The following is a 14,133-nucleotide window of genomic DNA, read 5'->3' as shown; positions in this document are numbered from 1 at the left end:
TAAAAGATCCAAAGAGGGGAAAGCCATCAAGATCATAGACCATATCATCTCATCATTATCACATCTCTTGTCCATGCCGAGAGAATAAAGGGGAAAGCAGCAATAGCAACTAATGCAACAGTAACAACACTGTCTAGTTCCAAGGGAACGTGCTCTTAATAATTAATTAAGCCTTAGTTACACATGCGTGAAGATAAGCAGCTAACAACGAGAAATTTCATCAGCCAAAATCCTACATGAAATGACATAAGATCAGTGAAGTGTGTTAATTAATAGAAAGCACACACCTCCTGCTGCATGCGCGCGCCATGCATCGATCGATTCTTTAATCTCTTCTCATCGCTTCGCCTCCGTGCTCCTCCTCGCCCTGGAGCCGCTGCGCCGCCGGCGCGAGAAACCCCATAAACCCGCCGCCGCCGCCGCCAACGAGATGGCCGAAGCCGACCTGTCCGGCAGCCATTGTCGACGACTGGTGGTGGATAGCTGCGACTGCGAGGGGGTCTAGCCAAGTGCGGGCTGACGCCCACCCGCTACTACTGGACTGAAGGGGTTCCCCATGGGCGAAGAGCTGGCCCTGGTCCAGCCCTTGCCGCGCCGGCATGGCGAACATGTAGCTGTCGCCATTGCCTCCGGCGCCGCGGCCGTCTCCCGTGCTGTTCTCTGGGGCATGCCATGACGGCATTCTCTGGACGTGGTCCGGCCAACCCGGAACGCCTGCACTTGAGATCATACCGTGGTGCTGGTTCGCGGATACATGACTGAAGATCTGGTGCTGGTTCGACTGTAGGGTGAGGCATAGCTCCTGAGGTTGGCTGCTTGTCGTGCGTGACAGGAGGTCCGGCGGGGATTCCCTGTACTCGTCGTGTCCGGCGGCGGTGGCGCCGCTGGCGGCTGTGGACGAGGAGGGGAACAAGGACTTCACGTTGTCGGAGACTCGATCTGCGCCTAGCGAATGTGGAAGGAAGGAGCCGGCAGACGCCGCGCTGGTCATGGCGCCGGCGCCGGTGTTACCGAAGCCGTAGGACGTCGAAGTCACCTGCTCGGTGGCCTCGGGCTGCTCCGTCGTTGCGGCGGGCTGCGGCGGCGGGCCCTCGGCGCGGTCGGGGAGCTCGTCGATGGCGGCCTTGGCGTTGCGCATGAGCCAGTCGACGGCCTTGCTGGGCCGGTCGTAGCCGAGGCGGTCCTGCACGTCGTAGAACCGGATGGCGGTGTGCGCCGCGAGGCGGACGCGGCGGTCGCGCAGCCCGCGCGCCGTGCACACCTTGCTGTGCCGGTCCTTCCGCCCGGCCGCGGACCGCACGATGCGGCCGGCCCCAAATGCTGTGGCCAGCGCGTCGACGGGCGTCGACTCGCCGCTGCTGCCGCCGCCGTCGCCGCAGCCGGCTCCCGGCGGCACCCTCGCCTGTTGCCTCCGGTGGTGCTGGTGGAGGAAGTTGCCGAAGCCCTGCTGCTGGTGGTAGATCTGGAGCTGCTCATGCTGCGCCCTCTCCTTCTCCTGGAGCAGGTAGTGCAAGGTGCTGGCGCTGGCGGTAGGGTTGCCAGTCCAAGGGTCTAAGCCCTTGGACAACTGGTTCTTGTCTTCCTCCAGCTTGAGCTCCCCCCTCACTTGCACTCTCGCCCACAATTAACCGGAAAGGAGAAGACCAAAAATAAAAACAAGCTAAATTCTATTCTTGCATGGGAGTTGCCAAGCTCAGCTCAGCTCAGCTCGCCATCCCGAGAGGAAAAACCGAAAAAGAAAGGGATATAATGGCCATGGGAACCCACAACTCCATGGGCAGCAGGCAGAGCAAGCACACACACACACACAGTCACAGCAGCTTAATAGCTATAGCGGCGCCAGTGCAGCCGCCCGGCCGGCCTCTCTTTTGTGAAAGTGACAAGAAAAGAGGGCAGCGGGCAGCGCAGCGCAGTGCAGATCTTATCTTGGCAATCTAGCGCTTTGTGCGCAGCTCCCTCTTGCTAGCTCAGCTCGCAGTACTGGCTGGGCATACAGATCGCGTGCGGCAAAAGAAGATCAAGAATAAAAAAGCCCCCCAAAGGCGAGATAATCGTTAGAAAGACATGCGTGTTTTTCAGCTTAATTATCAGTGTTCATGCGAGCATATCTCCTTCTCCAAATTATTTCTCCTTTTCTTTTCTTTTCACTAATTCGTGTTGGTAAAGTGGAGAAAGCTAGAGAGATTGGTGGGGTGGGGCTATGGAAGTATAGATCGATAGGATGATGCAGCGAGAGGGGTGGGGGGGGGGGGGGGGGGGGGGGGCGCCGCGCCGCAGACAGACTCACAGGGGCAGCAGGAGTCAGGGTGCAGGAGAAGCAGAGCAGGACAGAAGCTATAGCTCTGATGAGATCACGACCCTCTCAATCGATCGATCGATCGGCTGTAGCTTCAATTTCCCCGGCCTTTAATTGCTTGGGAGACGCCCACATTAAATTCCTCCTCTCACTCACTCACTCTTTCTCGAGAAGACTGTGCTGCACCAATGAGAGAAGCCCACGCATGTGTAGGGGGCGGAGAGTATAGTATCGATCGATTGATCAGTCACCCGCTGATTGTGTACTGTTTCGTTGTGTCTATTCGGTTGCAAAGTTGTGCTGCACAAGCACAACTGTGATGGAGAATAACTATAGTGATAGTCATGCATCACATCTTTTTTTGGGTGGGTTTCATCTTCGTTAAGCTAGGTAGCATATATTCGGATCCAGTAGATACACACCACACCTTTAATTAGTTTGTATCAGATCTATATAGGAAAAGCTTCAAATACGTGGGATTCATTTTTAATGTCCAAATTCCCGAGAAAAACATTGTCAATTCTAGATAGGAGAACAGGGCATAATGCATGGATTTACTTATGCTTCGTTCTTTGCACTAGATTAATTTGTAAAATAGTTTCATATTTGTAAAGTACATTTTTTTTGCAAAATAGTTTCTATGTAGAAGTTTATCGTCTCACCTTTGTCAAATACGTTTTTAATTTTATAGTAGTTAATTTTATCATTTATACTAGAAAATAGCTGTTAAAAAATCAAATAATATTTCATATTTCATCAACATAAAGAAGACAACCTGAGTATATAAATGATGAGTTTTTTTTACTATCCTTCAAATGATACCTTGCGGTATCACATTTCTAGTGAAAAAAAAATGGAAACTACAATTACTTAGTTACCTTAAGGTACCAATATTTTACTTTAAAAATCTGATACCTCAAGTCATTTTCTTAAGGACCGTAAAATTTCTCATTAATGATATATCGCTTCATAGTTTTTTAGGGGGTGTGCACGGAGGGGCTCATATGAATTTCTAACATTTAAACCTATGGAATAATTCATGCTTCATGGTTTTCGGCACCCACATTTTGTTTTTTTAAGAAAAGGCAAAACCGTGTTTTTGCAAATGAAAACTAAGTTACGGGTAAAACTTTTATATCCTTATCCATAGCGACTCGGAATGGAAAAGATATAAAAGAAATTGTAATAAAAAACCACAAATGAAGTCCAAATGCAAAATTTGGCTATAAATAGTTGAAGCTGTGAAACAATGAGAGCCTTCTTCTCCAGTTCTAGCGAATTCCGACGACTCTCTTAGTGGTTAGGTTTCAAGATTATTGTGGGGATCAGAGAGGGGGTGTTTACAAGAATGACCAGAGCAGCAGTAGGCCGATGAATGTGGTGGGGTGTAGATCCATAAAAGATTCTCATGTATAGATGCATTCATTTAGCACATGTGTTCTTAAATCCATGTTAGTCTATTTATTTTCGTCTAGAATTTACGTGTTTGAGACGTAGGAATTTCATGGAATTTAGTTAGTTTTCAAAACATTATTTCCGAATTGAGGAGGCCCTATCGATCATTGGGTTTTTCCATATAAATTTTAGGAGACAATTCAAATAAAAATGGGAAAAACACCAACGTTCCAAAGGAGCCAGGCCTATGTTTATATACAGTGGTATTAATTTTTGTTTGCCTATGGTTTTTCGTTTATTACGTTTGGTTGCGCCTTAAGTAACTGATAGATACATATATATTTGCCAAATGCAGGCTAGCTTGAGAAGCAAATTAATATTCAATTGTCAAATAAACTTGCATGGCATTTTATTCGGTAGCTTAATTTGTATTGTGATACGTTTAAATTTTTATTCAGTAATTTCAGAGGTTGGCTGGCTCTGTTGCTAACTAGGGTTATGATATATATAGCGCTGTACAGTGGTATGGACTGGTAGTGGCATATCATTCGGCCGGTAAAGGGTAGCTAATCAAGACCCCGGGACGCAAGACAATTTCGAGGGAAGAAGCAGAAATAATTAATTTTTGCCATATTTATTGTTTTAATATGACTCAACGGTATTATAAATGAGACTAAATTTTCCAAAGCTAATTAATTAGTTCAATGTTTTGACTATTGACGTGAAAACTAAACAGCTCCTACCAACAATATTTACACTCGGCTAGCTTTTTGCATATGCACATAGTATACTATACAAAAGCTAAAGTACACTTCTCGCTCTGACCATGCATGGGAGATCATCCTTGGACCGTGCACAATGTTCTATCCCAACTACGGTCTCAACTCTCAAGAATCCAAGACTTACGGATCGGATTCATGGAGAGAGAATAAAGTTTTATATGAGCTATATATGTTAGCCTTAAGCGAGGCGTGCACTGGAAAAAAAAATTACGTGTGATCACTCCAGCATGCTAAGAGCATCAATGGGGAGGCGCTACAATATATATAGAAGCCACGCCGCTCGATCCATTCGTTATCTTTGTAGCCGGAAGTTCGGCTAGACGTACACCGCTCTTCCTTGTCACCACCACACCTGCTGCTGACCTGATCTGATCCACTGTTTCCAGATGTATTAGAAAAAGAGTTTTACTCTCGTCCTTTCTTTTGTACCTCGAGGTATCTGGATCTAGCTAAGTAGGATGTGTACTGTTGGATTTAACAATCAGAAACGATTTAGTACTACGGTGTACCGGTACTTAGAGATACAAACGGGATACGAGTAAAACTCTTAGAAAAATAACGAGGGAAGAGCTGATGGGCAACTCGTCGGTTGTGCCACGGCCACCGCCATCGCTGGAGAGTGGAGGGGGGAGGTAGTGGACGAGACTAGAGGGGGAGAGGTGAGAGGGTCAGGACAACTTGTTCGAGTGTTCAAGAAAAGGGTGGGGTCAATGCAATGTTTTATTATTTTCTAGGTGATGGGGGTATTAAGCTAAAAAGTTTGCGTTTAAATGCAAATAAAAAAGGACTGAAAAAGAGATTAACCTGGAAAATTGAATCCACTGTTAAGGCCTTTAGCACAGTGGGAGGGAGAGCATGTCCTTAGTTTACGTGACATTCACGTGGCATCTAAGTGGTACAAATGATCAAAATTGATAGCATGTCTACAATGCTCGGTCGGAAATCAACCGTAAACCAAAGTAACTATTTAGCGTCAACTATAATACAAGGCTAATAGAATTTAGAGAAATTAAAAATTTTATATATATACAGATAGAAAAGTGTCGAAAACGACGCCCTCGATCGATTAAGAATTTTTATGCCCTTAATCGTGACTGTGCAGAGGTGATTATTATATTAAAACTCCTTCACGTTTACTTTATACTACTCCTAGCTACCTGCCATCTTTGTTGGTAACCCGACATCGCAATCACACAGGCACAGTCTTTTTCTTTCTCCAATAACTACTACAACTAGCTAGGCTGCAACGTGTGCTAGATCCATCAACTCTCGCCCGCGTGCACTGAATGCATATGCACCGATTATTTGGACCAGACAATTAGTTTTATTGGGGGGGTGTCCTCTGTGTTGGCCGGGTTGGTTTAGGGTTCAGTGCATGTCCCGTTGCTAAACTGGGCTAATCTCCCATTGCCAGATATAAAACGTGTCCCATGAAGTTCCTGATCAGTTTTTCCTCCGCCCTTATCCTCCCATTTGCAATGATCAGATCGACATCGTCCTCTGACGATGATCGAACACTTGGCCATCCGATCCGTCCTGTCTCGATCGGCATCAGTGAAAGTAGGAGGCTCGACCGCTCGAGTACATGCATGCTGATAGCGATCCTAATAAAAGACATTAATCATTATTTCTGTATTATCCACGTCGATAATAAAGAAACTAATACTAGACAAAACAATACTTTTACCATACACATTACCGATTCGTAATTAAATTTAATATTACAAATCTTTTATTATACCTTAAATATTGTGTAGAAATTATGTCTCATCACCTTCTACCCTACGTGATAACTCGGAATGCTACGTATATCATACTAGTTATTTTATTGTGAATGTTCTGGTGATACCAGATAAGCATGTTTAGTTCATTAGTTGCATCACATGATACAAATTAATGAAGGGTTTACTGAGTGTGCTGGTACTTAGCAATACTCTACGTACGTGTACCAAAGTAAATGACTATTTTAGCTAAATTTTTTTGTTCCCAAAAAATGACTATTTAAAACCTCGAGGAAAAGAAACAAGAGTAAAAAATGGGCATGCGCATATTTCCATCACAAAAGGGAAATAAAAAAAGGACATGAAGGTATTTTTCCTTGAATACTCCTTCCGCTCTACGTTTTAACATGTTTTTCGTCCTACCTAGATTATGAGATCAATGAATATATTTTATATATTTATCCATAACTTTAATTTTATTAGCATCCATATAAAACTAGGGGTCTAAATATCTTATAATACGGAGATAATTAATACTAATATGTTTGAACTTGGCTAAAACAATCACTTATTTTGCGATAAATGAAGTAGCTGTTTGGAGGTCACACATTTAATTAATTTCTCGGCGTTGAGTTGATAGATCTTCAAACGACTGTACGTACTCTTCAAAAAGGAGGAAGAAATATCTTGGAAATGACTGTGGTCTTAAATTGCATCATTTGTAGGTTCAGGCCAGATCGATATCATCGTGTCCACTACTGCTTAAATAAGGGTAAGTTATCCGACCACATAAAGGGCTTGTCAAAAATATTTGTCGCCTTGATCTTTCTGTTCATTAAGAATTACAATTGCCAGGATCTACCGCACATGTACTGGCCGGTGATTTATGTCACTCCAGTCTCTAGTTAATACCATCACTCGGATATAGTATATACTTCTTTTATTCTGAAATAACTGTATCTTTCTACTATAAAAATATACTGTAGTTATTTTTTCAGTGGAGAAAGAATATACATGCGAATTATTCGTTTTGCGAAACGGAAAAAAATGTTAATCCAATCTAGCTAGCTGCCTCACATGCGTAGGCCCGTGATATAGCGGCTGGCTTTAGTTAGTATCTATCTATCTATCTATCTATCTATCTTCTATCTATTAATTATTAATTATTATTATTATTATTTATAATATAAAGACAGCCCGAAAAGGAGGCCCCATGTTCGCTCTGGGGGCTAGAAATTACCACGTTAATCGGAGAAAAATAAAAAATATGTACCGTTAGATCATGGTGGGACCAGATTATAACGGTGTAGATTAATTGGAGAAAAAAATATATCGGAGAAAAAGAAAAAAATACTTACCGTTAGATCATGATGGGTCCAGATTATAACGGTGTAGATTAATCGAGAAAAAGAAAAAAATCTATAATATTAGATTGGAAAACAGGAGAAAAAATATTTTGTTAGATCATAGTGGGACTAGATTATAACGGTGTAGATTAATTGGAGAAAAAGAAAAAATACGTACCGTTAGATCATGATGGGTCTAGATTATAACGGTGTAGATTAATCGGAGAAAAAGAAAAAATCTATAATATTAGATTGGAAAACAGGAGAAAAAATATTTTGTTGAATCAGACAACTAGGAAGAGAGAAAAAAAGAAAAAACCAGCCATCCGTGGACGGACGATGGGCTCCTCGCCATGCCCCGCCTGCCTACGTGTAATTTTTCTTTTTAGGAACTGCCTACGTGTAATTTGAAAAACAACTAACGAGATTAGAAATATAATTTAGAAATTAAAAAATAAAGAACAATAAAAAAGAGTCTAGGTGTAAATACAGTTTAGAAAAATTTAAATCTCGATTAAAATTTTTCAAAATAATTAATATCAAGGAAAGAGTTCATCTATAAATATAATTTGGAAATTTTGGTTAAAAAGAATAAGATTAGAAAACAATTTTAGAATTAAAATAAAGAAAAATAAAAAAGACCATGCATAAATAAAGTTCTAGAGCCTAGAAATTACGAAAAGAGAAAAAAAAACTATGCCGTTAGATTATGTTGATCTATTTTCTAATGGCCAAGGTCGAAAAGGAGACATATATAGAAAATTTTATGTTAAAGTTATAGAGCTAATCAATCGGACTTAACCAAGGTCAGACTTAAGAGACAACATAATAAAAAAAAGTACCAACAGTACCAGCCATACCAGCCATAGTAGCGGGCACATGGCAAAACAAATATCACATCGTTTGATGATTTTTTACTAAAAGTCATTCGTTCAAATATTAGTAAAAATTCTGAACATTATTCTTACGTAAGGAATATCTATACGATTATGCGATTATGCTATGAGAGCTAAAAAAGAAGGCTCCAAGTTCGTCCTGTAAAAAGAAAAATCTACACCGTTATATCATAATATATCTAATCTCGATCTGCTAAAAAATAAAAATTCTACACGGTTAGATCATAGTATATCTAGATCGTAAGGTCTAGATCTACTATAGAAATAGAAAAATATGCACTATTGAATCATGATAAATCCAGATTATAACGGTGTAGATTAACCGTTAGATCATAATATATGTAGATAAAAAAATAATTAATCAGATCGAGTGATCAACCACCCTAAGACTCGGTACCAAAAGCAGCTCCGAAACCGTCTTGCTCGCAGTCCATGCCCGTCGATCTACAGTTGCAATAAACGGATCTGACCCTAGAAGCACCTCAAGATCTACCGTACGGATTGTGGATGCCAATTTTGTATTATATAGATATTGAATATAGTTAAAATGGCCAACAATCAAGTGAAGTAAACAATATATATTAATATGTTTTTAGACTTTAGATAACAAAAGTAAACAAAAATTAAATATACACTAAATCTAGCCGCGCAAATGCGCGGGCCACCTGCTAGTTTTAATTTACAAGAAAGTATGTGATTTCACACGTGCAGAAATCGCAGAGCCTCGAGATATGCTATATAGAATTCTTGCGAGGACAAAAACTTACAAATAATATGTGAAAGATGTATTTTTGTTCTTTTCTGATCGGCAATTACACCTCTCAGTTATATGGTACGCACAGTAATCCCGATTTCGCCCTTGTCTGCATCCCAGTGTCTGTATATATAGTGGCCGTAGCTGTAAATGCCGATCACATGAATCCCGGGGCAAGCAAATGGCTCGTGCTTGTTTACTTCTAAAAACATCACGTTGAACTTTTGGATATATAAAAAAATATTAAATATAAATAAATATTAAAACTAATTATACAGTTATGGACAAAATTGTGAGACGGATCTTTTAAACCTGATTAGCCATAAGTGCTATAATAACCATCATGTGCTAATGACGAATTAATTAGACTGAAAAGATTCATCTCGCGGTTTCTAGCCGGAATCTAAAATTTATTCGTAATTAGACTACGTTTAAATACTTCAAATATATGATCTTACACGTATGATATGACATCTCTTTCAAAAAAATAAAACTTTCTCAGCTAAACGGGGCTCACTTTCGTCGTCATATACCGAGTGAATCATGAGACGACCTAGACATACATTGAAGCTGTACACCTACAGAAGGAATGACAAGAATTCAGAATTTAATGCCACTGATGATGCCTTTGGTTGCAGAATTTAATACACTGTTAACACGGGTAAGTAGATGCCAACCTTTTCTGTGGGGGTGAACAGCGTACAGTTATGCTAGCCAACCCCCCTGACAGGTAGCTAGATGTGCCTGTCTACGTACGTACGAGTGGCCATAATTAATCGCATGATCAGTAAGCTTAATTGCACACGCACAGTAGTATGCACTCGGTTCAAAACCGAACAGTGCGCCCAGCCGCGCGCATGCACAGCACGACCAGGGGCAGATTTCAACCGAAGAGAGCGGATGCGACGCCGTGTTGATCCGTGGCTTCGGTGGCCGGCCGGCCGGCCTCCTGCGCCGCGTTTCTTTTCAGCCTTTTCCCCTACTCTCCAACTGTCCCGCTGGCAAAGCAAGCGAGCGAGCGAGCGAGATGCGTGCCACTGCGAGCTCCTGCTCGCCCGGTCGGCCCGCCTCCCGTCGTCGCTCGCTGGGCGTCACCAGCACCAACGCGCCACGCCAGCTCGTACTGCGTTCGTACGTGTGATGTGGGCGTACCGCTGCGCGCCGCTGCTGCTGCTCCCCAGCGCCCAATGCAACGAACCTTTTCTAGCTCCGCGAGCGACCGCGCACGCCTCATGTGACGCGTCACGCCCTCCTGCATGCTGTGTACTACGCTGTTGGTTCGCTCGCTCGATCGTCAGGCATGCAGCTGCTGCTGCAGCATGCAGCCGCAGCCGCAGCCGCGCGCGGCCGAGGAAAAAAGGACACATGCATGTGTCCAATTATTGAGGCTTTGAGGGGGGCGCGCGCGCGGACACGCCGGACAGCGCGGGCAGGGCAGGGGCACGAGGGTAGGCGGCGACAATTCGGCACGAAGAGGTGGCCGCCGATGGGCCGGGGGCGAGGCCTCCCCCGCGGCGGCTGTCCCACTCCCACGCCACGGGCCAGTGATGTATTGGCGATTTGGCGTCTCTCCCTCGGCATCGCGCTCGCGGGGGAGTACGTCGTCGTCGAGGCGATGAAAGCCCCCCGGACGGACCCCGGATCGACTGGAGCTAGCCGCGGCCGGAGGGAGGAGCGCCCCCGCGCGTGACAGGGCCGGCCGGATGCGATGCGATTACCGTATACCGACACCGAGTGCGACGCGTCACGGCCGCGTCTGCATATGCCTGCGCAGACCGGGCCGCTGCCCTGGCTGGGAAGTTTTGGATACGCACGCCGATTTCCGGATCTGCCGCGCTGGGCCCGCCCCTTTATTTTTTCCCCTCTCTCTGAAGCTCTGTAGCGACGCATGAGCGGGCAGATGGGGGTTGATGGCGATGGATGCGCGCCCGGCCACCGCCGCTCGTCGCCTCGCTGGTGGCATGCAGGCAGGCGCGCCGCAGACGCGGATAGCAACGGGCACGCGGCGCGGCGTGGATAAAAAGGTTGTGCTGCTGCCCTTGCCCCCCGGGGGGGAATGGACGAATGGGTCTTGGGCTTTTCGGCCTTTTGCCCCCATGGGGACGGCCGCCACACCATGGAGCCCAGGAGCAGTAGGCCCTACTCCTAAATGCAGTTTGGTTGAGGCCTTGAGGCCCAAAGGATCCATTGGTGTGCTGCACATATATGCACGCACGGCAACAAGACCGAGCTCTCAAGAGTCAAGACATGTATCATGCGTTATTGGACCATTAGTATAACAATTAACATCGATGGCTAAAGTCACGAAATTAAACTACTTCTAGTGACTTTTTTAATAGATAATGTTGTGAACTTAAGTTTGACCATTCGTAGCATTAAAAATATTACGTAGTTATTATTTATATTGTCATGATTTGATTTATCATTAAGTTATTTTAGACATGATCTACATTTTCTACATATTTACATAAATTTTTTTAAAATGATAAATGGTCACTAGAAACCAAAAGAAGCATTAGGGATAATGAATATGAATTGGGTATTTAGGTGCTAAAAAATACTCTCTCTATATCTAAATAAGTTTATCTTTCTGTTCAAATTTAAACTAAAATATGAACCTATTTTAGAACGGTGCAAACGATTGATTAGCCTATTTGATCAACATAGGTAACAATAGCGGGTAGCATTAATAAATACTTAAGCCTCTCTTATTTTTTTTCTGCTTTCAACTTATAAGTCGCTGTTGAAATTTAAATTTTAAGATTAATTTTAGAGTTAACTTTAGAAGTTTTTTAATCATATATTTTAATTATTAGCTTTTAAACTACACAAGTATATGATTTTTATCTATAGGTTATTTATCGGTTGTTTCATACCGTTTTGTGGTTTATGCAGGTAACAAAATTTTACTGATTTTGGTTGCTGGGCAGATATAATCATGTGAATCAAAGCTGCAACACATCTATGCAATGAAGATTTAATTTGTTTGCAGCGGTGACCAAGGAAAATCCTAGCGTAAATTGGCATGTGCCCTACATATGAGGGCATATCTAATAGACTCTGCTTTAGCATCTCCAAGTTAAATTTGAGTAAAAAAAACCTCACTCCAACAATCTCTCCAACCAACTTGTCAAGCCATCCGGCTAGCCAAATACATCCCAACGGGTCCCACCACCACCGGCTAAGTCCGGCTGGCAACGGCTGAGCCTGACTAGGTCCTGGTGGCGGCTGGTGATGGTTTTGTTGTGTTTTCTATGATTGACTACTTTTACAGATTTACTGTTCGGCTATGGGCTAGGCCCATTAGTAGATAATTAGATACTATTGTGTTTTCTTTTATTTATTTATTTTTTTAATAATTCGGGGCCTGTGAGGATCCCACGGGTTAAAATTTGCCATCCCTATTTGAGTCTCGTTGGAAAGTTGGATTTTGGAAATGATTGGACTCAGCATGCACAGTCCATGATGCAGGCAATGGTCATATTCTTCTATGTTGACTCATTCAATTGGGTGATGACAACACGAGATGACAAATGGGATCATCCATATCTATTGAGTATATATTAGGTAAGATAATAAAATAGGATTATGACGTCATCTTCCGGAGAAGACAACCCTTAACAACAGCACGCAAAGGCAAAGGCAAACGCCAACGCCATGGAAAGACAGCCGGGTTGCTCTGCGTGTTGGCATTTACCACTCTGATCCACGAAGGATAAATTAGTCTAGTGCTTGTTTAACAGGCATCATGGCCATTGGATAGAGATGACAAAGAAACAAACATGATTGTACGGTGACTGAAAGTTTTACAATTTTTTTTTAATATTACAGCAGGTAAAGTTAAAGGTAGAATATATTTGCTAGTGAATCGACATCCCATGCCATTGTTATTGTAGTTGCTTTAAATTTAAAACCTAACCCCTAGCTATAACCATGTAGTAGTTTGAATTTATACAAACATGGCCATCATTCGACCAGAGCTTACATGCAACAATCAAATTAGGTGGCTGCAAAAGAGAGATTAAACTAATGTGTCCCACCATCAATCGATCAAATTAGGATTCTCAATGATCAATGTGCTATCGTCGGTTGATTACCACTGTTGGTCAGGCCAGCATTGCTCAGAACGGATTGCACAGCTCAACTCGCTAGGCCCAGTAGGCGGTAATGCTACCCTTTTCTTTTCGTTTTCAATCGCATTTGGTACATGATCGGCGGTGCGACCTGACGAACGAATGTGAGTCACACGGAATTGGACACGGATATCTCTAATTTTTATAATAATAATATAGATTAATAGTTAAAGTTTAAAATATTTGATTTAGAACATTTTGAAATGTACATTTATTATTGGATGGAACGAGTAACAAATAATAACATACAACATTTCTAGTTGGCTTCAATCAACATCATTTTGTGTTTTCTCTCTTGCTTGGATCGATCCATTTTCAGAGTTCCTACATGTGGATCCTTTTTATTATTTTTCTGAGAGAAAATCCTCTTTTATGTTGCTGGTGTACTTGGGCTGCAGGCAAAGGCAAAGGTTCGTTGATAATCTCGTGAAAATTGTTACGCGCGCGGGCACCATCATATGAGACCATGCACGGCGTTACATCGGAATCGGATGACTCATAAATGATGTCATTGAATTTTTAGCATATATATAGGAAGTAAATGTTAGTTTTAATTAAAATAAATTAATAATAAATTTAATTATAGTAAAGTAAATAATAATTCATAAATTTTTTAATAATATGAATAATCAAATATATAGTTTATCATGTTAGTTAACACTTTCACAAGTTGACATATATAAAAAATAAAATAATAGCATTAGTTATTATAATATTAAAATTTCCAGTTGTATAACTCGTAAGGAGAGTTTTCTATTAAACGTAACCAGTCTCGTATTACTCCGCTCTTTCTTCTCTCCGCCCCTCCGC

At 42.6% G+C, this 14,133-nt stretch overlaps 1 protein-coding gene across 1 annotated transcript; it reads right to left on the bottom strand.

Annotated features, from left to right (window-relative positions):
• Positions 1 to 22: 22 nt before the first annotated feature.
• LOC102715537 (transcription factor PCF7-like) lies at positions 23 to 1,619 on the bottom strand. Its single transcript, XM_040528219.1, has one exon. The coding sequence runs from the start codon at positions 1,136 to 1,138 to the stop codon at positions 326 to 328; it is 813 nt and encodes a 270-aa protein (XP_040384153.1). The 5' UTR covers positions 1,139 to 1,619; the 3' UTR covers positions 23 to 325.
• Positions 1,620 to 14,133: the final 12,514 nt, after the last annotated feature.

This window comes from Oryza brachyantha, chromosome 1 (assembly GCF_000231095.2).
Source record: "Oryza brachyantha chromosome 1, ObraRS2, whole genome shotgun sequence".
In the NCBI taxonomy this organism is placed as follows: domain Eukaryota; kingdom Viridiplantae; phylum Streptophyta; class Magnoliopsida; order Poales; family Poaceae; genus Oryza; species Oryza brachyantha.
This window is presented reverse-complemented; position numbering and strand designations above follow the sequence as displayed.

What these genes read in the sequence shown, in the direction of transcription:
- LOC102715537 (XM_040528219.1), bottom strand. Translation starts at nt 1,138, where the DNA reads ATGCGCAACGCCAAGGCCGCCATCGACGAGCTCCCCGACCGCGCCGAG.